The 26,639-nt window shown below is 43.0% G+C and overlaps 3 protein-coding genes across 8 annotated transcripts; 2 read left to right on the forward strand and 1 right to left on the reverse strand.

The window, feature by feature from the left end:
* The first annotated feature begins 874 nt into the window (after positions 1–874).
* Positions 875–6,042, forward strand: LOC110513572 (OCIA domain-containing protein 1). Of its 3 annotated transcripts, none has more exons than XM_036934102.1 (9): positions 889–1,209; positions 1,461–1,545; positions 1,745–1,798; positions 2,257–2,304; positions 2,378–2,504; positions 2,582–2,669; positions 3,692–3,785; positions 4,390–4,554; positions 5,543–6,042. In XM_036934102.1, the coding sequence occupies exons 1-9, from the start codon at positions 1,159–1,161 to the stop codon at positions 5,581–5,583; spliced, it is 753 nt and encodes a 250-aa protein (XP_036789997.1). In that variant the 5' UTR covers positions 889–1,158; the 3' UTR covers positions 5,584–6,042. The 3 variants fall into 3 exon arrangements, with proteins under 3 accessions (XP_036789999.1, XP_036789997.1, XP_036789998.1); XM_036934103.1 differs by having other exon boundaries at positions 890–1,209; positions 5,546–6,042; XM_036934104.1 differs by lacking the exon at positions 5,543–6,042 and having other exon boundaries at positions 875–1,209; positions 4,296–4,428.
* Positions 6,043–9,071: 3,029 nt separating this feature from the next.
* LOC110513571 (cysteine-rich hydrophobic domain-containing protein 2) lies at positions 9,072–12,413 on the forward strand. Its single transcript, XM_036934105.1, has 6 exons — positions 9,072–9,438; positions 9,845–9,899; positions 10,405–10,560; positions 10,677–10,733; positions 11,236–11,295; positions 11,395–12,413. Exons 1-6 carry the CDS (start codon positions 9,305–9,307, stop codon positions 11,443–11,445), a joined length of 513 nt encoding a protein of 170 aa, XP_036790000.1. The 5' UTR covers positions 9,072–9,304; the 3' UTR covers positions 11,446–12,413.
* A 4,159-nt stretch (positions 12,414–16,572) lies between these two features.
* Positions 16,573–24,931, reverse strand: LOC110513570 (NACHT, LRR and PYD domains-containing protein 1 homolog). Of its 4 annotated transcripts, XM_036934110.1 has the most exons (9): positions 24,802–24,931; positions 22,665–22,702; positions 21,330–21,394; positions 20,983–21,197; positions 20,538–20,794; positions 20,260–20,385; positions 18,693–18,825; positions 18,578–18,607; positions 16,573–16,992 (listed from the first exon to the last, which is right to left on the reverse strand). In XM_036934110.1, exons 3-9 carry the CDS (start codon positions 21,335–21,337, stop codon positions 16,655–16,657), a joined length of 1,107 nt encoding a protein of 368 aa, XP_036790005.1. In that variant the 5' UTR covers positions 21,338–21,394; positions 22,665–22,702; positions 24,802–24,931; the 3' UTR covers positions 16,573–16,654. The 4 variants fall into 4 exon arrangements, with proteins under 4 accessions (XP_036790005.1, XP_036790002.1, XP_036790004.1 ...); XM_036934107.1 differs by lacking the exons at positions 22,665–22,702; positions 24,802–24,931 and adding an exon at positions 22,208–22,356 and having other exon boundaries at positions 21,330–21,792; XM_036934109.1 differs by lacking the exons at positions 22,665–22,702; positions 24,802–24,931 and having other exon boundaries at positions 18,693–18,822; positions 21,330–21,840.
* Between the last annotated feature and the right edge of the window lie 1,708 nt (positions 24,932–26,639).

Raw genomic sequence — 26,639 nt, forward strand, 5'->3', positions numbered from 1 at the left:
CCATCATGCAACACGGTAGAAATTATATACACATTGAATATTTTCTCTAAATGTCGGTCTGGTTACACACAAGTAGGGCGATGTACCAAAATGCTGAAATCACATTCGTGCACACAGCCAACCGAAAGACACCATTTATTTCTGGTGTTTTGTAGCGTTCCAGACGTTGTAGGAATAGTTTCATCACGCTTGTTTTCTGCTCTCAGTAAAATATGATTCCACCATCGACCACAGGGTGGCATACGACCCACAGATATGGAGGAGAAACAGTAGCCTACTACTTCATCAGCAACAAAACACGGTAGTAGCTACAATGGGTGGTTTTTAATTAATTGTTTTATTTCACCAGGTAGGCTAGTTGGGAACAAGTTCTCATTTTCAAACTGCGACCTGGTCAAGAATAAAGCAAAGCAATACGACAAAACAACAACAGAGAGTTACACGTAAACAAACGTAGTCAATAACACAATAGAAAGATCTATGTACAGTGACATGGCCATACTCGTATTTGTAATTGTATCTGTATATTGACATAATTATACCCGTGATCGGAGTGCGCCGAGGTGTGTGTTTGTGTGTGGGCAGCTACATTTGCTATCAATCAATCAGAATATGCATTAGCGTTTCATCTTTATCTCTGCCTCTTGCCCTCTAGTGAGATATAATGCACATTGATAGCAAACGTCCTCGTCGTGTCAATCTAAATGATAATCTATGATCAGACCAAACACATGCGAGGTTTTTGTCGTGCATGATAACAGCCATTAGCCGTGGTATTTTGGCCATATACCACACGCCTTGGGGTTAATTCGATAAATTGATTTAGAAAAAAAAAAGAGCTGGAATACATTTCCTCGTATAATGTTGTTCCTCTTTGAATGCGATTTTACTGCTAAGAAAAACATTCAAAATAAAAGTCCTCGTCAAACTTCCCGTTCCATGGCTACTACTACTTCCGGGTCAGCTTCGCTCCATGCAATGACATTGTAACCAAATATTTACGAAATCAAATACGGGGAGTGTGTCTGTGCACGTTTTTTGCTATACATGCTATGAATTTGTACCCGCCATTTACAAAATCTATACGGGGAGTGTGTCTGTGCCAGTTGTTGCTATACATGCTCTGAAAGACAAAGTTGACCGACATAGTTTTACAATATGACACCAATGTCTACGGGATTCACAGATGAGCGACAGGGCGAAGCACAGGTAAACACGCAACAGTAAACTGCTCCAGTAACTAAGCTACTGTTCCCTAGCTAGCCTCATCTGTCACTTGCAGTCATTGAACATGCTTACTGCTACTAGCAAGCTGGAGGCTAACTAGCTAACGTTTTCTAGGCACTCGAATTCTTGACAACAACAAAAAACACGAACTGGTTACTTCAATGGATATGTATTGATAAAATCAATGAATGTTAGTTTTTGGGGACAGCTAACGTGTGTGTGTGTATATATAGAGTCCTGTAGGAATGGATTACATCCCCACAGAAGATGAGAGGAGAGTCTTCAGAGAATGCAACCAGGAGAGTTTCTGGTACAGATGTAAGTTACCATGGGTAACACAAGACTAACAAAATAGTAATAGATTTTACAGGAGTCTATATTTTTACAGGAGTCTATATTTTTTACGGAAGTCTGTGTTTTACACGAGTCAGGTTCATGCTCAATATATCATTCCTTATATGTACAGGTATTGGTGCACACGTGATTCTAACCTCGTTTCTCCCCTCCCTTCCTACAGCCGTGCCCTTCTCAGTGGTCAGCATGCTTGTCACTCAAGGCCTCATCCATAGAGGTAGGCCCACCTCCCACCACCCATCATCACTATATCTTAGTGTACGATAGTGTATGATCTAGGAGAGCATCTCAATACTCTGATATAGAATAGTAGCTTCATGTTAGAGATACCTTAATGACAAGTGGCGTCCAAGATGATAGTGTATGATCTAGGAGAGCATCTCAATACTCTGATATAGAATAGTAGCTTCCGGTTAGAGATACCTTAATGACACGTGGCGTCCAAGATGAACGTGCAGAGACGACAGCCAAAAAGATGGAGGTGTTTTCTGCAGAGGTCTGCAGATGTATCACACCTATACATTTTTTTGATTGTCTGCAACCCACCTGGTCGACACTTACCTTTTCTACCATGAATTGGACTAGTGACATCAAGACCGACTCTCCTGTGTTCCTTCCCGTCTTAACCCTGATGACATCAAGACTGACTCTCCTGTGTTCCTTCCTGTGTTTTAGGAGCTCTGACGTTGTCGTCCAGGTTTGGATCTCTACCTAAAGTGGCCTGTGAGTTCACTGAACACAGATGTATGTGTATGCATTGTTATTATGAGATTGTAATACAGGTGTGTGTCCCCAGTTGCGGGGCTGTGTGGCTACCTGGCAGGGAAGATGTCGTACATGAAACACTGTCAGGAGAAGTTCAAGAGGCTGGAGCACTCCCCTCTGGGAGAAGCACTGAGACAGAGGACTAGACCCAACGCACAGTCAGTAACACACACACACACACACACACATATATATATTCGCTCACTCACTCACTCTCCTCTTCTCTCTCACTCAGGTCGTCTCAGGGCCCCCAGTCAGAGATGAGTGACCCCGACCAGGTGACCTTTGACCCCATGTTCCAGGCCTCTGACCCCCAGAGCCAGGTACACACACACACATTTAAATACTTTCTTTGAATCCACCCATCAAATGTACATAAAAAATGGATCTAAATATTTCAAAGTTCCCTGTATGCATAGCAACCAACAGTACAGGAAGCACCTCCTTCTCCAAACAGCTAGGCTGCCCACGACAGCTGAAACAGAGCAGTACCTAGACAACTCCTCTGCCATAGTTATCGTCACCTCGCCCTGGTCCCCCTGTTCTCTCTGGCCCCCCCTGTTCTCTCTGCCCCCCCCTGTTCTCTCCATACGACAACAATATCTGGTGTATTTGACACACAGGAAAAGACATCATCATCAAACCAGCTTCCTGTTACACAAAACTGTTAATGGATGTGGGGTGGCAGGTAGCCTAGTGTGTTGGACTAGTAACCGAAAGTCCAGTCCAGGATAGTGTTGTAGTAGCTGGGAGACAGAGTGGTCAACACGGTCTCAGTCTAGTGTTGTAGTCGCTGGTAGACAGAGTGGTCAACACGGTCTCAGTCCAGTGTTGTAGTAGCTGGTAGACAGACTGGTCAACACAGTCTAGTGTTGTAGTAGCTGGGAGACAGAGTGGTCAACACGGTCTCAGTCTAGTGTTGTAGTAGCTGAGAGACAGAGTGGTCAACACAGTCTCAGTCTAGTGTTGTAGTAGCTGGGAGACAGAGTGGTCAACACAGTCTAGTGTTGTAGTAGCTGGGAGACAGAGTGGTCAACACGGTCTCAGTCTAGTGTTGTAGTAGCTGGTAGACAGAGTGGTCAACACGGTCTCAGTCTAGTGTTGTAGTAGCTGGTAGACAGACTGGTCAACACGGTCTCAGTCCAGTGTTGTAGTCGCTGCATCCGTCCGGTACCGAGGAGTGTTGTCCTGGATGTAGGATGAGCTTCTGCAACAACACTTGCAGTCTGACCACAACTGCATCCGAGGCCGTCACTGGCTCAGTTTTACATCATCAGTCCGTGTCCAACCTGATCTCCAGTCAGTGTTCTGTGTAAAGTGTTCCCGTTTTGATTGTGTGTGTCAGGTCCCACCCAACGCCAGAGACTATGGAGACGGTGACGCCCCCAACGCGGCACAGACCAGCCGCACTGCTGCAGACATCGACTACAACATGCCAGGTAAACCGTGGCAGCAAGTAGTAACCTAACTACAGTTGTTAACCATGACAACCCTCCAACGGTATCCTCCTAGTTATAACTGCCTGATTTAACCTCAGTCTGAACATCTAAACAACATCTAAACAGTCTAAACATGCTCAATGTCTGGTGTACGCAGGTCGTGGAACTGGGACATGTGCAGCTTCTAAGAATTGTTCACAGATCTTTGTGCCATGGGGAGGGTCATTATCATGCTGAAACATGAGGTGATAGGTGGCGGATGAATGGCACGACAATGGGCCTCAGGATCTCGTCACGGTATCTCTGTGCGTTCAGATTGCCATCCATAAAATGCAATTGTGCAAACTGGGATGGGCCTACCTGAATTTGTCAAATAAAAAGTGCTCGTGTTCTTTTTACTGACCTGTCACCTCTGACCCCTGAAGCCCAATTGTTCCAATATGACGAGGAGCCCAAGAGGAAGCCAATCATGTACGAGGACTTCTAACATTTACCCTCTACCCACTCCAGCCCAGTCGTTCCTGGATGACGAGGAGCCCAGGAGGAAGCCAATCATATACGAGGACTTCTAACCTTTACCCTCAAACCTCTGCCCCCCCTCCAGCCCAGTCGTTCCTGGATGACGAGGAGCCCAGGAGGAAGCCCATCATGTACGAGGACCTAAGGAACAAGAACCGAGAAACCTATGAGGTCACGCTTACCCAGAAGGCTGAGACGCTGCTCAAACCAGAGTCTGACCGGCAAGGGAGGACCGCCCACAAGAAGGACGGTGAGTCAGTTGTTGTGTGCCAAATGGCACCCTATCCCCTATGTAGTGCACTACTTTAGACCAGAGCCCTATGGCACACTATTCCCTATACAGGGCACTACTTTAGACCAGAGCCCTATGGCACACTATTCCCTATATAGTGCACTACTTTAGACCAGAGCCCTATGGCACACTATTCCCTATACAGGGCACTACTTTAGACCAGAGCCCTATGGCACCCTATTCCCTATATAGGGCACTACTTTAGACCAGAGCCCTATGGCACACTATTCCCTATACAGGGCACAACTTTAGACCAGAGCCCTATGGCACCCTATTCCCTATATAGTGCACTACTTTAGACCAGAGCCTATAGGCTTCTGTGTGCCATTTGTTCTGATCCTTGTCGTATGTGCAAGAATAGAATGTTTCCTAGTATGTGTATTATTATAATTAAGCTATAAGGCCAGAGGGGGTGTGGTATATGACCAATATACCACAGCTAAGGGCTGTTCTTAAGCACGACACAACACGGAGTGCCTGGATACAGCCCGTAGCCGTGGTATATTGGCCATATACCACAAACCCACGAGGTGCCTTATTGCTATTATAGACTACTTACCAACGTAATTAGAGCAGTAAAAATACATTTTTTGTCATACCCGTGGTAAGACGGTCTGATATACTACGGCTGTCAGCCAATCAGAATTCAGGGCTCGAACCACCCAGTTTATAATTAATATATTTTAAATGCCAGTATGTCATACTCATTCCGGCTTTTCATCTAATATGAATTGGCTGCATGTTACTGAGGAAGAGAAGTCTGATTGGATGCACGTTACTGAGGAAGAGAAGTCTGATTGGCTACACGTTACTGAGGAAGAGAAGTTCAGACCCACTTGTCTGACAACAGCTGATAATCGAGCCAATAGGGTCACGTTCATTAGGGTGTAACGTTACAGAAATAATAATGGGTTTTATCATCCCTTCATCCTCTCCTCTCTTTTAGCAGGGAAGAAGAACGTCTACGGAGACAGCTTGGAGGAGTGAGTCTCTCCATCTGTTATCACTAACAGTGCTGATTGGACTACAATACCCACAACCCCCGTGTGGTTGCTTTGCTATTATTTACGTCTCAATTTATGAATCTATGGGATTATCTCAATTGCATTTCCTTGATTCCTTGCGTCCTCTCTCCTCAAAACCCATTGGATGAGGAGGTCAGGGGGGTAGGCAGGTAGCCTAGGGGTAAAGAGCGTTGGGCCAGTAACCAAAAGGTTGCTGGTTCAGATCTCAGAACCAACTCTGTGAAAAATCAGTCGACGTGTCCTTGAGCAAGGCACTTAACCCTAATTGCTCTCGATAAGTGTCTGCTTAATTACTTAAATATATTTTCCTAAATTAGGGCCCCCCCTTGCAAAGAATCAAGGAAATAAGATTCTCCCATTGTCTGTCTGATTCTGTCTTTTGAAAACATGTCAATAAACCCAAATAGGTTTTGAAATTGCATAACGTTGTCTTTTTGTGTGTCTGTCAATCAGAGAATGATAAAGAGGCCTCTATTGGCCAAATGGCCTTTCCACTTCATTGGCCGATACCTCCTGTGTGTGTTTTGTTGTTTTATTGCAGAAAAAACAGTATACACACAAGAAGTATACAAACAGACAATGGTAACATATGCCTGGGGGGTACAACACATTATACAAAGAACTTAATAGAAACACACATTGTTTTAAAGGCTTTCTTATCAGAAGAATGTAGAATGGTCTTAATGTACTGCTCGAATTTCTTATAGAAAACATGGAAGTGTGGTTTGTTATTAGTGAATTTATGTATATGATATTTGGACATTAGTATAATTAGACTTGAGGTAAAAATTGTGTTTCCTTATTATAGTTAAGGAAACGGAGCAGCACATTCTCCCATAAAAAAAAAATTAAAAAGTCAATAAAAAACAATGAATATCTTGCCATTTCTTTACATGTAGACAACGCAATAATAAACACAAAACTGTTTCTGGATGCTCAACACAAAGTACAGTTCATGTTAATGTATTTTTTTTTTATTGTTTCTGCAGGTAATGATTCACAGGGTCATACTTATGGATCATTCTGAAAGAGAGACCTCTTTTACCTTGTTAAACAAGCAGGTATTTGTGTGGTAATAACCAGACTTTTTTTTCCCCCCAACAGACATTATTGACAAATGTATTCCAGTAAGTTGACATTTTTATTTACCTTTATTTAACTAGGCAAGTCAGTTAAGAACAAATTCTTATTTTCAATGACGGCCTAGGAACAGTGGGTTCTGAACTGCCTGTTCAGGGACAGATTTGTACCTTGTCAGCTCGGGTGGTTTGAACTTGCAACCTTCCGGTTACTAGACCAACGCTCTAACCCTGCCACCCCACATAAGGAATGGATTCAAAATATCCTGTTCTGAGGGAACAAGGAGAAACACATTTTCCCTATTGGAGAGTCAACTGGATTAAGGAGGGCAGGTCAAGAAAGTGAAATCTGGCTACACCTCTAAATAACATGAGAGTTCCAGATGGAATAGCATCAAAGACTACGGAGAACTCTCTAGGTGTGTAAAGGATACTGTAACGAAATAAAAAAAAATCCTCATAATTGAGTAACAATACTTCTGCATTTAAAAAGTTGACTCATCAGCAGGATATGATTATTAACCAGTTAAAAAACAAGACTTATTTCTATACAAAATGTCCATTTTTTTTCCAAATGAAATACCTATACGGGGATTTTTTTTTGTATATATAAACCACGCTAAGAATACTTGCCTATAAAAAGCAGATCATTTAGTTAGGAATATTATCAACGGACACCTCCTGGTGACCCTGTAGGAGTCATGTCCAACCGCGTCATCAGGATGGATCAGCCAATCGCGAAGAAAATCTACAAACAAAAATGAGATTTCCTCAATGGTGCTGCCACAGAAGCAATAATGGCACAAGATAAGTCCTCTATCTATATGGTTGAATTCTGCCAACCTAGGGTCGATAAACTAATGAACAGTATGGATTGAAACAACATGTCGTTTTTAAATGCACATTTTTATTTCACCTCTATGGGATCAGTGTCCCTAAACTGGCCCTAATGTGACTAGAATGAAGAAAGTAACAGCCAACTTTCCGGGACATTGACATGTCTTATATATAGGCAGAAAGCTTAAATTCTAGTTAATCCACCTGCAATGTCCAATTTGCTGTAGCTATTACAGTGAAAAATAATACCATGCTATTGTTTGAGGAGAGTGCACAACAACAAAACATTCATCACGGCAACTGGGTTTGATACATTCACCTCTGAAGGTAAATAATGTACTTACAATTCAATAGTCTTGCTCTGATTTGTCATCCTGAGGATCTCCGAGATAAAATGGAGCATGGTTTTGTTTGATAAAATCAATTTTTTATATTCAAATGTAGGAACTGGGTTCTACAGTTTTAACCCCCGCTGTCTCTGGCCCCACAACCACGCCGCTCGGCCATCTAGATGTGTGAAGATTAGTGTTTTTTTTTCTGTAGGGAAGCTAATTATCCTTCATTTATGACATTCCTGGGGGTGTGTAAACTTGAATTGTTTTATTACCATAGCATTTTTGTATGTTCTCTATAGTTATGTACTTGAAAATGTATCAATTGGCCAATTTGGCACATTTGAGCAAACTCCTGGCAGACCTGGTACAAAATATTGTGTCGTAAATGAAATGCTTCACTGGATCAGTCTGAAACGTTGCACGCCCACTGCTGCCACCTGGTGGCCAAAATCTAAATTACAACTAAACTATGACTGGATGGCCTTTCTTTTGGATTTCAAAAATGATGAAAAAAATAAAAAATAGAAAACGCATGTTTTTTTGGTTTGTATTATCTCTTACCAGATCTAATGTGTTATATTCTCCTACATTAATTTCACATTTCCACAAACTTCAAAGTGTTTCCTTTCAAATGGTATCAAAAATATGCATATATTTTTTTTTAACTAGGTAAGTCAGTTAAGAACAAATTCTTACTTACAATTACGGCCTACCCCCCTGGACAAACCCTCTCCTACCCCGGACGATGCAGGGCCAATTATGCTTCGCCCTACAGCCTGGGAACGAACCAGGGTCTGTAGTGACGCCACTGCAATGCCATAGACCGCCGTGCCACTCAGGAGGCCATAAAAGCCGCATAGCTCAGTAACTACAACCAATGGAAACAATTGCTTTCCTATATACGGTTATTTAATACGACGCAACTTTAGTGGTACGGACAGAAGGAAGAGGTTTAGCTCATGTGTGAGCTTCATGGTAACAAGTAGGCCTAATAATCTCAACTGAATCACATGTCCGTTCTTTACTGCAACCATAAATAAATTACAAATTAGCTACATACTTTAACCAAGAACATACGATAGCTAGCTACTGTCGGATAAATATGTTGAGATATTTATATGTAGAATAGAAAGCCATTTCGCACACAGAATACTTTCTGTGGAATTCCTGAATCGATGACGAAAGAACGTCTCTCCCCTTCCGGTTTCAGGGCACTGCGGCGGATGTTGATATTCTGTTTTGGAGACCACAACCAGAGTTAGCTAGCGAGCTTTCGTCGTTGCCGGAGTTTTTTTTGTTGTTAGTTGTTGTTTGGTTGTTGTCTGACTTTTTTAAAATCGTTTTTCAACCGGGGGAAGGAACCCACTCCCCAAACGACGGCACCGTGTCTCTCCCGGCGCCTCACCGGGGAAACGCGAGGCCGAGTCGTGCGATGATGGAGGACTTCGACGAGATCTACGAGGAGGAGGAGGAGGAAGAGGAGGACGAGGAGAGGGCCGCGGAGGAACAGCTGTTAAAGTACGCTCCAGACCCGGTGGTCGTCCGAGGATCTGGCCACGTCACTGTGTAAGAAACCGGCAGGGCTCGGAGGGGGGGGAAGTCCCAAGCACCCGTTAGTTGTCATAAAATAACGCGAACTAGATAACGAAAGTTACACTACGGCATTAACTAGCTTGTTAGCGGAAAGCTAAGCTAACGTAATCAGGTCGGTGTATTTACGATAACAGGGCCCAAGAAACTAGCCTATTAGCATGGCAACAATAACTATTAACAAGCTAACATTACCTAGTTTATGTAGTTCGGACCATAAAATGACTATATACACACCGTAACTTCCTGGTTAACTAAATATACTTTCCATATGTGGTTTAGTCAAACAGTTAAAATAGAACGTCACTCAAGGGATATGAGGCTATCTAGTTGTTGTGTGCATCAAATAATGCATTTACTTATCATGTTCTTGTCCCCGAAGGTTTGGACTCAGTAACAAGTTTGAGTCAGAGTTCCCATCGGCACTTACAGGGAAGGTGAGTCATGGAAAGTACACACATTTTCTGTAAATCTGCCATTTTCGACGTTTGTCCCTCAAGAGTTTTAACGAGTGCAAATAATCAGGGGCGGTTACCAGGTGTGCATCAAATCATGATTGTGTATATTTTTTTGGTGTTGGGATAGCGTTGAGGTGCCACTTGTTGGGAACAACTGCCATACCTGGCAACCCTGCATTTCCAGCTAGCGACAGACTCTGAGAGAATACCTTGCAAACGGCACTTTTACAGTATTGTAGTATTGTATTTGCCCCTTTAAAATATAAAGATCCACCTGAATTCTTTGTAATAGTCATGTGTTTATTAGCAGGTAATATTGACTCCCGCCCAGGACAGCTAACTAGCTTTCCTGGAGACGTTGAAAGTGTGCAGGTCTCCCCAGCAGAATCTTGTGTGTTTTGATTCCATCCTCAGACAAGCTCACTCTCCCTACTTGTTTAATGTATATGACCTGATTTGAGTGTTTCCCCTGTCTGTCCTCTAGGTGGCGCCAGAGGAGTTCAAGGCCAGTATAAACCGTGTTAACGGCTGTCTGAAGAAGACGCTGCCAGTGAATGTGCGTTGGCTGCTGTGTGGCTGTCTCTGTTGCTGCTGTACACTGGGCTTCAGTCTCTGGCCCGTCATCTGTCTGAGCAAAAGGGTGGGAGACACACACACACACTGAGATACACACACTGACATACACACACAGACATATACACACAGACCATCCCTCTGCGTACCATACTCAAGGTTACCTGTCTCTCTCCTCCTCAGACACAGAGATCCATGGAGAAGCTGTTGGATTGGGAGAACAGCAGACTGTACCACAAGGTGTGTAGGGGTGGGATGAGGGCCGGGAGAGGTAGTTAAGTTTGACTGATCTCTCCCTCTCTCTCTCTCCCCTCTCTCCCTCCCCTTTCTCTCTCTCTCTCCCTCCCTCTCTCTCTCTCTCCCCCCCTCTCTCTCTCTCTCTCCCCTCCCCCCCTCTCTCTCTCTCTCCCCTCCCCCCTCTCTCTCTCTCTCTCCCCTCCCCCCCCCCTCTCTCTCTCTCCCCCCTCCCCCCCTCTCTCTCTCTCCCCCCTCCCCCCCCCCTCTCTCTCTCTCCCCCCTCCCCCCCTCTCTCTCTCTCTCCCCCCTCCCCCCCTCTCTCTCTCCCTCCATCTCTCTCTCTCCCTCTCTCCCCTCTCTCTCTCTCTCCCCTCTCTCTCTCCCCTCTCTCTCTCCCCTCTCTCTCCCTCCCCTCTCCCTCGCCCCTCTCTCTCTCCCTCCCTCTCCCTCCCTCCTCCCTCTCTCCCTCCCTCCCTCTCTCTCTCCCTTTCCTTCCCTCTCTCAGCTGTGTTTGCATTGGAGGCTGAGCAAGAGGAAGTGTGAAACCAACAACATGATGGAATATGTGAGAACACACACACACACACACACACGATGGAGTACTTGAGTAATGCACACACACACACACACACTTTGAATAACCTCTCTCTCTCTCCCCCCTCAGGTAATCCTGATAGAGTTCCTACCCAAGATCCCCATTTTCAGACCGGACTAGCTCTCCGCAGCCCCACCCACATCCTCCCGTGGTGCCTCTCTTCACTCGGCCCAGTCACCTCTCCAAAATGGCCTCCTCTTTCCTCCCCTAACCAGGCCCATACCCCTAAAACAAAACCACCATTTAATGTTTACTGGACATTATCTAACTTCTCTGTCTAGCCCCTCTATATACCCAGAAAACACCTGTTTACACCCTAAAGCCCCTCCCCTTCTCTGATGTCAACCTTCGACCCCAGATCTGTTGGAGGAGACGTGGCCTTTTGACTGTCATCGGTCTGTGGGTCATCATGGGAGACCCAGCTCAGAAAGGGTGTAAACGGTACCATAGAACTGTGGCACTGGAGAAAGTGGACTCCTAATTTTGGACCTGCACTGATGGACCTCCTCTTCACAGCCCTTCCCTGTACACGAGGCACAATCTTTACTCAAGATTTATACCCCCGTTATATTGTACCCCAACCTGAACTATGAGACACTCTGTGCTGTTGGAACAGTTGATCTTATACTCTGTTCTAGAACCTCTGTGGAACCGCTGAGGTGACAATCAATGGATTAGCTACGGAACTTCTACAGAACTTCAATGGAACTAATATAGAACATTGACAGAACTTCAATGGATTAGCAAACGGAACGGCTATGGAACTGACAGAACTTCATTGGAACAGCTATGGAACTGACAGAACAGCTATGGAACTGACAGAACATTAGAACAGCTATGGAACTCCCAACGGAACGTCATTGGGCTCCCGAGTGGCACAGCGTTCTAACACACTGCATCTCAGTGCTAAGAGGCGTCACTGCAGTACCTGGTTCGATTTCAGGCTGCATCACATCCGGCTGTGATTGGGAGTCCCACAGGGCGGCGCACAATTGGCCCAGCGTCGTCCGGGGTAGGCCGTCATTGTAAATAATAATTTGTTCTTTAAATGACTTGCCTAGTTAAATAAAGGTTAAATACAAATGGAACATTGGTAGAACAGTTGTGGAACTTGCAGCATCATTCGCCTTTTGACTGGTCATAGTATTGGTAGAGAACAGCCAAACTAACCACAGTGGGTCAGTAGAGAGAACAGCCAAACTAACCACAATAGATCAGTAGAGAGAACAGCCAAACAAACCACAGTGGGTCAGTAGAGAGAACAGCCAAACAAACCACAGTGGATCAGTAGAGAGAACAGCCAAACTAACCACAGTGGGTCAGTAGAGAGAACAGCCAAACTAAACACAGTGGGTCAGTAGAGAGAACAGCCAAACTAAACACAGTGGGTCAGTAGAGAGAACAGCCAAACTAAACACAGATCAGTAGAGAGAACAGCCAAACTAAACACAGTGGATCAGTAGAGAGAACAGCCAAACTAACCACAGTGGATCAGTAGAGAGAACAGCCAAACTAACCACAGTGGGTCAGTAGAGAGAACAGCCAAACTAAACACAGTGGATCAGTAGAGAGAACAGCCAAACTAAACACAGTGGATTAGTAGAGAGAACAGCCAAACTAAACACAGATCAGTAGAGAGAACAGCCAAACTAACCACAGTGGGTCAGTAGAGAGAACAGCCAAACTAACCACAGTGGGTCAGTAGAGAGAACAGCCAAACTAAACACCGTGTGTCAGCTACATGAAACCCCCGAGTCTCTCTCTGCGTCCACTCAAACTAGTCTTCGTCCCAAATGGCATCCTGTCCCTCTATTACCTAACAGGGTTCTGGCCAAAAGTAGGGTACAATCTAGACTAGAGAATAGACTGCTATTTCAGATGGTGGTCCTAGACTCTCCTCATCTCCTCCAATAGGATGTAATTTCAGATGGTGGTCCTAGACTCTCCTCATCTCCTCCAATAGGATGTAATTTCAGATGGTGGTCCTAGACTCTCCTCATCTCCTCCAATAGGATGTAATTTCAGATGGTGGTCCTAGACTCCCCTCATCTCCTCCAATAGGATGTAATTTCAGATGGTGGTCCTAGACTCTCCTCATCTCCTCCAATAGGATGTAATTCCAGATGGTGGTCCTAGACTCTCCTACCCCCCCCCTCATCTCCTCCAATAGGATGTAATTTCAGATGGTGGTCCTAGACTCCCCTCATCTCCTCCAATAGGATGTAATTCCAGATGGTGGTCCTAGACTCTCCTACCCCCCCCCCCCCCCTCATCTCCTCCAATAGGATGTAATTTCAGATGGTGGTCCTAGACTCCCCTCATCTCCTCCAATAGGATGTAATTTCAGATGGTAATCCTAGACTCTCCTCATCTCCTCCAATAGGGTGTCATTTCAGATGGTAATCCTAGACTCTCCTATCCATCATCTCTGCACACTAGACACACCTCTAAACCAGAGAAGATCACACAGACTGTCCCACTATACTGTCTGGTCGTACCCTCAAATGGCACCCTTCTCCTTATATAACACACCACTACCCCCACAGCTCTGGTCTAAAGTAGTGCACTTCATAGGGAACAGGGTACCAGTTGGGATTAGAGCCTATTTGTATTGACCCGTATGCTACACCCGGACATGGGCCGATTTCCTGTATCCATGACGCTGGTTTGTAGGGTCAGCCTCGCGACCGTTGCCTAGCGACGGGGAGAACTGATGATCAGCGACGCAGAAGGAACAGAACTGATTGTTTGTTTTTCTTCACCTTGTTTTTGTTTTACCTGTTCTGTGACAAGGGACTGTGGATGTTTTTTTGCGTTACTGCTCTGTGTGTGTGTGTGTGTGTGTGTGTGTGTGTGTGTCATTTTGAATGTGTGTGTATTAGATTAATGCTAACAGGTTTCCCTGACAACCAACGGTGAACAGACAGAAGCGTGGTGGAATACTCACCTGAGATAAAGGGTGAGATCCTAAATGGTACCCTTTCCCCTGTGTAGTGCACTATCTTTGACCAGTAATACACTAGATGGTGACTAGGGGGCTATTTTAGAAGTCACACCAAGCTACACTCCTCATGACCCTCGTTTCTGCTCAAACACTAATGCCTGGGTTTTTGGTTGGCCTTTAATCACTGGTAGCTCTCTCTCTCCATCAGGGCTCTCCCTACTTTTAACCACCTTCTCTGTTGTCATTTCTCAATCTCCTTTTATTGTTAAACACTCAGTCTTGAGTCTGTCCCAAATGGTACTCTATTCCCTATGTAGTGCACTACTTTAGACCAGGGCCCTATTCCCTATGTAGTGCACTACTTTAGACCAGGAACCATAGGGCTCTGTATAGGGAATAGGATGCCATTTGGGACAGCTTTGGCTGATCAGTAAAGGTCAAGGGTCATGCTCAGGGGGTTACCATGGAGAGGAATATGTAGAATTAAAACGGGACGGCCAATCCTACTCCTGGAGAGATGCTACTGGCCGTGCAGGCTTTTACTCTGACCCTGCTCCAACACAACTGATTCTACTAATCAGTCTAATCAGAACCTTGACTGGCAGAATGAGGTGTGTTTAGAGCAGGGCTGAAGCAAAAGCTTGCAGACCCAGTAGCTCTCTGGGAGGAGGATTTGATATCACCAAGACCACTTTAGGTTCATACGGCATCAACTAGCTTTCTGATTGGTTTACCGGCCATCAACTAGCTTTCTGATTGGTTACCTCACATATAAAGCTAATTTAATGCAATAAGCAGATTTCCGTTGTGTGTAGTTGTGTTTTCAACTGTAATCTCAGTCCATGATTGGATCTTGGTCACCCCTTTTATATTCTTTGTCTGGTATTTCTGATCAGGTGTGTTATGATCCTAGCAGACGTGTGTGGATGAATGATCACGTAACGTGATTAACGGATGTGAAATAGCTAGCTTAGTTAGCGGTGTTCGCGCTAAATAGTGTTTCAATCGGTGACGTCACTCGCTCTGAGACCTTGAAGTAGTGGTTCCCCTTTGCTCTGCAAGGGCCGCGGCTTTTGTGGAGCGATGGGTAACGATGCTTCGTGGGTGACTGTTGTGTGCAGAGGTTCCCTGGTTCGCGCCCGGATATGGGCGAGGGGACGGCCTAAAGTTATACTGTTACATGTATATATGAGGCATATGGACAGTAAACTACCCAGAAACAAACATTTATTGACAAAGAATTACAGCCCAGTCAGATCAGGGGTGTATTTATTAGTCGACCACCGTAGCATAACGTTTTGCAACAACAAAAAAACAAGCGTTTCTTTTGGACAAATTCAGGTTGGTTGAGTAAGAGTCCTGATCTAGGATCAGGTCTGTTTTCTAGTGAATACACCCCATGGTGTTGAATAGGAGTGTTACTGTCCCCATTCAACCATTAGGTTGGTACCCCAATACTGTTACCATCCATTCAACCATTAGGTTGGTACCCCAACACTGTTACTATCCATTCTACCATTAGGTTGGTACCCCAATACTGTTACCATCCATTCAACCATTAGGTTGGTACCCCAACACTGTTACTATCCATTCTACCATTAGGTTGGTACCCCAATACTGTTACCATCCATTCAACCATTAGGTTGGTACCCCAACACTGTTACTATCCATTCTACCATTAGGTTGGTACCCCAACACTGTTACTATCCATTCAACCATTAGGTTGGTACCCCAACACTGTTACTATCCATTCTACCATTAGGTTGGTACCCCAACACTGTTACTATCCATTCTACCATTAGGTTGGTACCCCAACACTGTTACTATCCATTCTACCATTAGGTTGGTACCCCAATACTGTTACCATCCATTCTACCATTAGGATGGTACCCCAACACTGTTACTATCCATTCTACCATTAGGTTAGTACCCCAACACTGTTACTATCCATTCTACCATTAGGTTGGTACTCCCAACACTGTTACTGTCCCCATTCTACCATTAGGTTGGTACCCCAACACTGTTACTATCCATTCTACCATTAGGTTGGTACCCCAACACTGTTACTATCCATTCTACCATTAGGTTGGTACCCCAACACTTACTATCCATTCTACCATTAGGTTGGTACCCCAACACTGTTACTATCCATTCTACCATTAGGTTGGTACCCCAACACTGTTACTATCCATTCTACCATTAGGTTGGTACCCCAACACTGTTACTATCCATTCTACCATTAGGTTGGTACCCCAACACTGTTACTATCCATTCTACCATTAGGTTGGTACCCCAATACTGTTACTATCCATTCTACCATTAGGTTGGTACCCCAACACTGTTACTATCCATTCGGTTGGTACCCCAACACTGTTACTATCCATTCTACCATTCGGTTGGTACCCCAACACTGATCTGAAGCTGTGACCAAAGATTGGGGTCCAGCTCCCCAAGAAGGTTGATCATCCTGGAACATGACTCAGTTCCTTTTCTCAACACCATGTCGATGATGTCACGTGCCTTCTCTGCCCTCTCAGCGATCACCTTCACTGACTCCATTTCCTCCTGGTGGATGACTGTGTGTTGCAGGAGTCTGTCCAGCAGTTCATTCAGGACAGGTCTTGATACTTGTTTGACAAACTCTGTCCGTACAGAACGCAGCTGCTGCTCAGCAGAACCAGTCAGACTGCTCTCAGCCGGACCTCCTGCCCCCGACACAGCACCTGAGAGAGTCAGGTTACAAAATAACTACATTTGTACATTTACATTTCAGTCATTTTGAAGCAGACACTTTCCTCCTTAAATAAAAGCAACCTGAAATAACAAGTATTGAGAAAAATATATTTTTTACAATGACGACCTGCATCACTGAACATATTTAAGGCCGGTTTCAAAGACATAGAAAAACAGATTGGGTCATTCAGAACCAGGTTAATCTACATCAAGTCCTGGAGGAGATGTCATTCAGAACCAGGTTAATCTACATCAAGTCCTGGAGGAGATGTCATTGGGTCATTCAGAACCAGGTTAATCTACATCAAGTTCTGGAGGAGATGTCATTGGGACATTCAGAACCAGGCTAATCTACATCAAGTCCTGGAGGAGATGTCATTGGGACATTCAGAACCAGGTTAATATACATCAAGTCCTGGAGCAGATGTCATTGTTCTTGAAGACAGTATTTTATAATCAGGACTAGTCCAGGTCCTACAGTAAACCATGTTGACTTGCCATTGGTTTGTACAGAGCATTCAGAAAGTATTCAGACCCCTTGACTTTGTCCACATTGTTACGTTACAGACTTGTTCTAAAATGGATTAAGTGTTTTTCCCTCATCGATCTACATACACAACACACCATAATGACATCACAATACCACATAATGACATCACAATACCCCATAATGACATCACAATACCACATAATGAAATTGAAAACAGGTTTTTAGACCTGTTAACAAATAAACAAATACCTTATTTACATAAGTACAATACATAAGTATTTACATAAGACCCTTTGCTATGAGACTGGAAATTCAGCTCAGGCGCATCCTGTTTCCATTGATGTTTTTACAACTTGGGAGTCCACTTGTGGTAAATTGAATTGATTGGACATGTTTGGAAAGGCATACACCCGTCTATATAAGGACCCACAGTTGACAGTGCATGTCAGAGCAAAAACCAAGCCATGAGGTCGAAGGAATTGTCCGTAGAGCTCCGAGACAGGATTGTGTCGAGGCACAGATCTGGGGAAGGGTACCAAAACCTTTCTGCAGCATTGAAGGTCCCCACGAACACAGTGGCCTCCATCATTCTGAAATGGAAGAAGTTTGGAAACACCAAGACTCTTCCTGGCTGCACGGCCAAACTGACCAATCGGGGGAGAAGGGCCTCGGTCCGGGAGGTGACCAAGAAGCCGATGGTCACTCTGACAGAGCTCTAGTGTTCATCTGTGGAGATAGGAAAACCAAATCAGGTCTTTATGGTAGAGGCCAGGCGGAAGCCACTCCTCAGTAAAAGGCACATGATAGCCTGCTTAGAGTTTGCAAAAAGGCACCTAAAACACAAAATTCTCTGGTATGATGAAACCAAGATTGAACTCTTTGGCCTGAATGCCAACTTGGCACCATCCCGACAGTGGCGGCAGCATCATGCTGTGGGGATGTTTTTCAGCGGCAGGGACTGGGAGACTAGTCAGGATTAAGGGAAAGATGAACGGAGAACAGTACAGAGATCCTTGATGAAAACGTGCTCAGGAGTCAAGGGGTCTGAATACTTTCTGAATGCATTGTAACTCACGTTTACTTACTTGTTGAACAGGTGTCAGTGATGTATTCATCTGAAAGATAAACAAAATGAGGTTATATCACTCTAAATAGCATCTGGTACTAAAGTACAAAGTGATGATTGACATGTGCTCCTACATCGTGATACTTTCTCTTTCCATGCTGTCCTCTCATCATCACCGAATAACTCCATCTCAATGTCAATCCCTGTTATTTTCACGATCGCCTTGAAAAAGCTTGGTGTGGTGTCTCTTTGTATGAGATGAATCTTCTGGAGCGAGAGAGAGAGAGAGAGAGGGATTGCCAAAGCAATGTAAACATATGTTTCCCATGCCAACAAAGCCATTTGAATTTAATTGAGAGCGAGCGAGAAGGCGACAGCAAGAGAGAGAGAGAGCAATGGATAGACATGTTCTCATTCTACTGAAACAATGGATAGACATGTTCTCATTCTACTGAAACAATGGATAGACGACATGTTCTCATTCTACTGAAACAATGGATAGATGACATGTTCTCATTCTACTGAAACAATGGATAGACATGTTCTCATTCTACTGAAACAATGGATAGACATGTTCTCATTCTACTGAAACAATGGATAGACATGTTCTCATTCTACTGAAACAATGGATAGACATGTTCTTATTCTACTGAAACAATGGATAGACGACATGTTCTCATTCTACTGAAACAATGGATAGACATGTTCTCATTCTACTGAAACAATGGATAGACATGTTCTCATTCTACTGAAACAATGGCTAGACATGTTCTCATTCTACTGAAACAATGGATAGACGACATGTTCTCATTCTACTGAAACAATGGATAGACGACATGTTCTCATTCTACTGAAACAATGGATAGACATGTTCTCATTCTACTGAAACAATGGACAGACATGTTCTCATTCTACTGAAACAATGGATAGACATGTTCTTATTCTATTGAAACAATGGATAGACGACATGTTCTCATTCTACTGAAACAATGGATAGACGACATGTTCTCATTCTACTGAAACAATGGATAGACATGTTCTCATTCTACTGAAACAATGGATAGACGACATGTTCTCATTCTACTGAAACAATGGATAGACGACATGTTCTCATTCTACTGAAACAATGGATAGACGACATGTTCTCATTCTACTGAAACAATGGATAGACGACATGTTCTCATTCTACTGAAACAATGGCTAGACATGTTCTCATTCTACTGAAACAATGGATAGACATGTTCTCATTCTACTGAAACAATGGATAGACATGTTCTCATTCTACTGAAACAATGGATAGACGACATGTTCTCATTCTACTGAAACAATGGATAGACATGTTCTCATTCTACTGAAACAATGGACAGACATGTTCTCATTCTACTGAAACAATGGATAGACAACATGTTCTTATTCTACTGAAACAATGGATAGACATGTTCTCATTCTACTGAAACAATGGATAGACGACATGTTCTCATTCTACTGAAACAATGGCTAGACATGTTCTCATTCTACTGAAACAATGGATAGACGACATGTTCTCATTCTACTGAAACAATGGCTAGACATGTTCTCATTCTACTGAAACAATGGATAGATGACATGTTCTCATTCTACTGAAACAATGGCTAGACGACACGTTCTCATTCTACTGAAACAATGGCTAGACGACATGTTCTAATTCTACTGAGACTGTACCTGTGGATTGATGGAGGTAGAACAGGGAATGTTCAGTCTGAAGAAACTATATAGTTTGAAGGACTGCTCTGGTCTGGAGATGAGAATCCTTGAAGACCCGTGAGACTTCTCCTGTAGTTCCACCGCCTGTGAAACGCGGCACGGAATACCCAGCCAGTCAATGTACAGTCTTATTCAAACATTATTCAGAAAACTGGCAACACACTCAACTTAATGAGTCTCAACATAAGCTGCACCAGTGGTTAGTTAAGGTCATCTCTATAATAATGGTCCCTCACCTGTATTTGGCCAGGGTTCCATGGGAACAGGTACAGGCGAGAAATTAATGTTTCCCCTTTCACTGTCAGATAGAGCATCAGCTCACAGTGGACATCTACGTTCCAAGACAGTAATCTCAGTATCAGAGCGATAGGTGAGAACTTGGGATGGAGAATCTTAACATGGAATCTGGTAACCTCATGCACTTCCTCTAAAGACACTCCATGTTCCTCTGCATGAAGAATCTTCATCTCATTCCTCAGGGAAGGGTTGGTCCCTGAACAACACAATACAAAGGAGACAGGAAGACAAATATTGTATTATTCATCCAACTAAAACACAAAGAATATGCAGTACGAGATCACAGTAAACTCAAACTCCCAGAACAGTTCATTCATTAATTCAGGAAGTAAAACTCAGTTACATAGAAATGTCTTTCTGAACACTATTTCTATATGGTTTTACCTAAACAGACAAAGTGTGGCAGATGAACTTCCTCCAGTTCACCCAACTCCATAGTGATGTCCAGCAATGGACCACCTTGTGCGTACTGCATGTCTTTCAGAAGTTGACTGTAGGGTTCCCAGTTCCTGAAGTGATACTTCAGAATGACATCTCTCTCACACAGCCAGCGGAGCCCAGACACTGTGCACTCATAACTCCCTTTGGGTGTCCTGTGTCTGAGAGCAACAACAAGATGTGGGAGAGAAGGTCAATGGTCAAATGGAGAGGTTGGATTAGAAGACTATTCCCAAAGGTAATGGGGAAATACACTAGCAAGTGGAATGAAATGTTAAAAGTAGTTATTTTACCTGAACATTGTCACTCCCTGGACAGTGGAAGTCAAGGGTTCAATCTGAAGCCAGTGTGTGGAGTCCTGAACAAGGACAAGCATGTCAGTAATACATATGGGGCCTGTTTCCTGGACACAGATTGAGTCTAGTGCTGGACTCAATGGAAGTTTCAATAGAAAGTTCTTTAAGGTCCAGGACTATACTTAATCTGTGTCTGGGAAACTGGCCCATTAACCAAAGTAACTCATCTAATGTATTTATTCAATGTTACATGAAATGCTGGTTATTTATCAATTAAACTGTATTGACAAAATATGACACCAGCTAAAATCCTGCATGACTACAAGCAGAACACAGGACTGCCTATATCCCAGTATGAATGCTTGGTCAGTACACACCTGGCTTTGAGACTGTGTTTATATTACTAAAGCAGAACACAGGACTGTCTATATCCCAGTATGAATGGTTGGTCACTACACACCTGGCTTTGAGACTGTGTTTATATTACTAAAGCAGAACACAGGACTGTCTATATCCCAGTATGAATGGTTGGTCAGTACACACCTGGCTTTGAGACTGTGTTTATATTACTAAAGCAGAACACAGGACTGTCTATATCCCAGTATGAATGGTTGGTCAGTACACACCTGGCTTTGAGACTGTGTTTATATTACTAAAGCAGAACACAGGATTGTCTATATCCCAGTATGAATGGTTGGTCACTACACACCTGGCTTTGAGACTGTGTTTATATTACTAAAGCAGAACACAGGATTGTCTATATCCCAGTATGAATGGTTGGTCAGTACACACCTGGCTTTGAGACTGTGTTTATATTACTAAAGCAGAACACAGGATTGTCTATATCCCAGTATGAATGGTTGGTCACTACACACCTGGCTTTGAAACTGTGCCGGACTCTTGCTGTTTTCAACCCTCTAGAGACAGCAGGAGCGGTAGAGATACTCTGAATGATCGGCTATGAAAAGCCAACTGACATTTACTCCTGAGGTGCTGACCTGTTGCACCCTCGACATCCACTGTGATTATTATTATTATTATTTGACCCTGCTGGTCATTTATGAACATTTGAACATCTTGGCCATGTTCTGTTATAATGCACAGCCAGAAGAGGACTGGCCACCCCTCATAGCCTGGTTCCTCTCTAGGTTTCTTCCTAGGTTCTGGCCTTTCTAGGGAGTTTTTCCTAGCCACCGTGCTTCTACACCTGCATTGCTTGCTGTTTGGGGTTTTAGGCTGGGTTTCTGTATAGCACTTTGAGATATCAGCTGATGTAAGAAGGGTTTTACAAATACATTTGATGTATAAGTAAGAACTGAGATTATGACTTACCTCAACATGGTCACAAGTCTTACAGCTCTGAGGAATCACTGAAGTCAAAAGTAGTTCATTAAAATGGACAATCTTATTGTAATAAACATGAATCTAAGTTAGCAACAGTCTCAGAATGTACACTCATTATATTAACATACCCTAATCTGACATTAGTGTTATATTAATGAATGGTTGTGGAAGCAGGAAACATCGTTCTGGTCCATGTTTTATAGATGTTGAGGGCCTGATTTCTGCTAGATATTAGGATGAGAGTTTATTGGTAGAGTCAGATAAATGTATGTTGTACGAGCAGCACCACAGATATTGTGATGAGCAAGATGCCCGACTTCTCTCTCACACAGTCACACGCAGTATCTGTCCATGTGCGTGGGTCTTCTTTACTCTCTTACAACGTGGTAGCCACGGGACCAAAACAGTGGTCTAGCCTTGCGCTCCAAAGCTCTTAGTTTTTGCAGAAATTCACCCGCTATACCAGCCTTTCTTAATTAAAGTATGGGTCGCGGCGTGTCCGAGTAAATGTACAATTATTTAATGAATTACTGGAATCGGCCAAGTGCATCTGCGCTCTCTGCCTTTTAGCAGCGATCTGTGCTCAGTTTGGCAGCTGGGTGAGTAGGAGAGGGATATGCCCGTGTGCTTCGCGGTTAACCGGATATATGTTTTTCTGCGGTTTTCTTGAACATCACTCCGCGACACATCGTTCAGCAGCGGATGAGGCCCTGTTAGCCACTGACTTGTTATTCCCACTCAACATCACTCACCGCTGTTATCAAATGGACTCATACTAGCCACAAGTTCAGAATGAGCTCCAATTGTCATAAAACACAAATACATGGATGAGTTTCTCTCTCTTTCATACAAACTTTGAGAAATAACGAAGAGCACCCCACTGTCTGTTTTGTGCGGGGAATTTGCGTTTGTTTTGAGAGACTCATTACTAACAAATGAATTAAAAACGACACGTCCTGACCAAACATCCGCAACATGATGGTAAACCCATTGACTTCCTTCAGAACAAGGCAGAATACTTCAGGAAACAGTGCGACGGTGGAAAACTAAGTCACCTAGCAAGGCATTGTTGTCATTTTTACAACCGGTGATGATAAGCAGAAATAAGGGAGTACTAACTCTCATAGTAGAAGATGTGCGTTTCTGTTTCAAACAATCCCCTGGCCTTGTACACAGCTAATAGCTCAAATTAGCCAAAGCAAGCTAGCTAGTTACGGATGGTGCAACCCTTAGTAACAGTACAGATTAATATAAAAAATGATCAGGACTACTGTACATCTTACTGTAGAAATTATTGTTTTAAACTAGTCTTGGTTGGAACTGTTGCTGTTCAAATACAAGTAATAATTTGTATTCTGAACTGGAATAAACTGATTTGAAAGGAAGATGATTTTTTTGAGCCAAACAGTCATCGACAGCAGGAAGCGGTCTCCTGCCTGACTGAGGAAACAGTAGAGGTTCTGGTCCAGTTTGGCTCCACATAACTACGTGGTGAGTCAGGGTTCTGAACTCTGACATACTTAAAAACACAAGTACAGAAACAGTCTCAAGGTTGAGTATGACCTCAGTGTTGCCCTGTTAAACACGGAGCCCAGAATAGACCTGCTTGTTGAAACCATCAACAAGACACACACCTCTCATTAGGACGGTGTGTGTGTTTTCTAGTCTACACCTGTGTGATGTGTGATCAATCAGTTCATTCCGGTTCAGAATGAAAATGATTTATTGTATTTTAGCAGCAAACAGTTCCAACCTAGACAGATATGTAAGAGTGTTTTTAATGGGGGAAAATGAACATTAAAATATATTTATATGGGTATTTAATTTAATTGTTATTTGTTTTCGGCATAAGGGCAATGAAATGTACCGATATTCACGTATAGTTGCATATTTTCCTAAGCTTGGGTCCCAGGAAAAACACAATCTGTAATTTGGGTCCCAGGCTGAAAAAGTTTAAGAACCCCTGCACTATGTTGTTTACGTTGTGCATCTACGTCATATTGCGGTCTCTACCTTTAAGTTTGTTTTGACCAAATAGATCATGATTGTTTTCTTTGCCTGGGACTCAAGTATAATGAACGCTTTAATCATATTTTGATTTAAAAACAGTTATCAGTTAACTCACATTTCTCAGGTCCAGGCTTGATACAACACTCTCCACCGTGGTCTCTGGTGTCCTCAGGTCCAGGTTTGATCCAACTCTCTCCACCATGGTCTCTGGTTTTCTCAGGTCCAGGCTTGATACAACTCTCTCCACCATGGTCTCTGGTTTTCTCAGGTCCAGGCTTGATACAACACTCTCCACCATGGTCTCTGGTGTCCTCAGGTCCAGGTTTGATCCAACTCTCTCCACCATGGTCTCTGGTGTTGGTAAAGCAGAAGGATAGACTGTGAATAAACTAAATACAACTTATAAAGGCTTGATATGGCATACATACAGTCTTCATAAGCAATACAAAGTGTGTACAAAGGGTGACAGAACAGCTCCCTATGTAGGGTGCATTGTCAAATGTGACATAACATACTATGTCAACTTCAAAATGTGGTCCTGTGTAGCTCAGTTCAAAGAGCACGGTGCTTGAAATGTCAGGGTTGTGGGTTCGACTCCCACCGGGGAAGAGCATATGCTAAATTATGTAAATGTGACATAACACCCCTATGTCAACTTTGATAAAAGCAATACTGATGGTGACATTACACATTGCTTATCTTGATGAAAGCCCCTAGAGATGTGAAGTCACCCCAGGTATCATGAGTTACACCCCCCCCCCACCCCCCTCAAAACACTGCACTGCGCCTCTGACACAAAATTGAGACCTACACCTGAGTGAGACTGACATTACAGTGAGGCTGTCCTATTCAACAGGTTCTGATGCCCTCTAGTGGTTAGAGTGAGGCTGTTCACTGTATGGGATTCTCTACATTACATAGTCTCTGTTCTGCTCATTTGCTGTATGGGATTCTCTACTTTACATAGTCTCTGTTCTGATCATTCGCTGTATGGGATTCTCTACTTTACATAGTCTCTGTTCTGATCATTCACTGTATGGGATTCTCTACTTTACATAGTCTCTGTTCTGATCATTCACTGTATGGGATTCTCTACTTTACATAGTCTCTGCTCATTCACTGTATGGGATTCTCTAATTAACATATTCTCTGCTCATTCGCTGTATGGGATTCTCTACTTTACATAGTCTCTGTTCTACTCATTCACTGCCCAGAGAACAGACCACTCTGGTGATTTCAGTGATGAATGTTAAAAAATGAAAGTTAGATCTCAATCCATGTCTACAAGATCACATACTTATAGTATTCTACAGAACCCAATATACACTACCGGTCAAAAGATTTAGAACATCTACTCACTATTTTTTAATATGTTCTACATTGTAGAATAATAGTGAAGACATCAAAACTATGAAATAACACATATGGAATCATGTAGTAACCAAAAAAGTGTTGAACAAATCAAAAAATATTTTATATTTGATATTCTTCAAATAGCAACCCTTTGCCTTGATGACAGCTTTGCACACTCTTGGCATTCTCTCGGCACTGCATCTCAGTGCTAGAGGCATCACTACAGACCCTGGTTCGATTCCAGGCTGTATCACAACCGGCCGTGATTGGGAGTCCCATAGTACAGTGTACAATTGGCAGTCATTGTAAATAAGAATTTGTTCTTAACTGACTTGCCTAGTTAAATAAACACACACATATACATATATATATATATATATACATACATACATACATATATATATATATATATATATATATATATATATTAATACATATAATATATATTATATGTATATATATATACATATAATATATATATATATATATATATATACATATAATATATATTATATATATATACATATATATATATATATATACATATAATATATATTATATATATATACATATACATACACACACATACATACATATATA

This window comes from Oncorhynchus mykiss, chromosome 10 (genome assembly GCF_013265735.2).
Source record: "Oncorhynchus mykiss isolate Arlee chromosome 10, USDA_OmykA_1.1, whole genome shotgun sequence".
NCBI classification, from domain to species: Eukaryota; Metazoa; Chordata; class Actinopteri; order Salmoniformes; family Salmonidae; genus Oncorhynchus; species Oncorhynchus mykiss.

Excerpts from the sequence above, each read along its gene's own strand:
- LOC110513572 (XM_036934102.1), top strand. The coding sequence starts at position 1,159 with ATGACACCAATGTCTACGGGATTCACAGATGAGCGACAGGGCGAAGCA. Across the intron at positions 1,799-2,256 it reads TCAAGGCCTCATCCATAGAG|GAGCTCTGACGTTGTCGTCC; the intron begins GTAGGCCCACCT and ends CCTGTGTTTTAG. Across the intron at positions 2,305-2,377 it reads ATCTCTACCTAAAGTGGCCT|TTGCGGGGCTGTGTGGCTAC; the intron begins GTGAGTTCACTG and ends GTGTGTCCCCAG.
- LOC110513571 (XM_036934105.1), top strand. The coding sequence starts at position 9,305 with ATGATGGAGGACTTCGACGAGATCTACGAGGAGGAGGAGGAGGAAGAG. Across the intron at positions 9,900-10,404 it reads CATCGGCACTTACAGGGAAG|GTGGCGCCAGAGGAGTTCAA; the intron begins GTGAGTCATGGA and ends TCTGTCCTCTAG. Across the intron at positions 10,734-11,235 it reads ACAGCAGACTGTACCACAAG|CTGTGTTTGCATTGGAGGCT; the intron begins GTGTGTAGGGGT and ends TCCCTCTCTCAG.
- LOC110513570 (XM_036934107.1), bottom strand. The coding sequence starts at position 21,412 with ATGCTTGTCCTTGTTCAGGACTCCACACACTGGCTTCAGATTGAACCC. Across the intron at positions 21,198-21,329 it reads CAGGGAGTGACAATGTTCAG|ACACAGGACACCCAAAGGGA; the intron begins GTAAAATAACTA and ends TGTTGCTCTCAG. Across the intron at positions 16,993-18,577 it reads CACTGACACCTGTTCAACAA|GTGCTGTGTCGGGGGCAGGA; the intron begins GTAAGTAAACGT and ends TGACTCTCTCAG.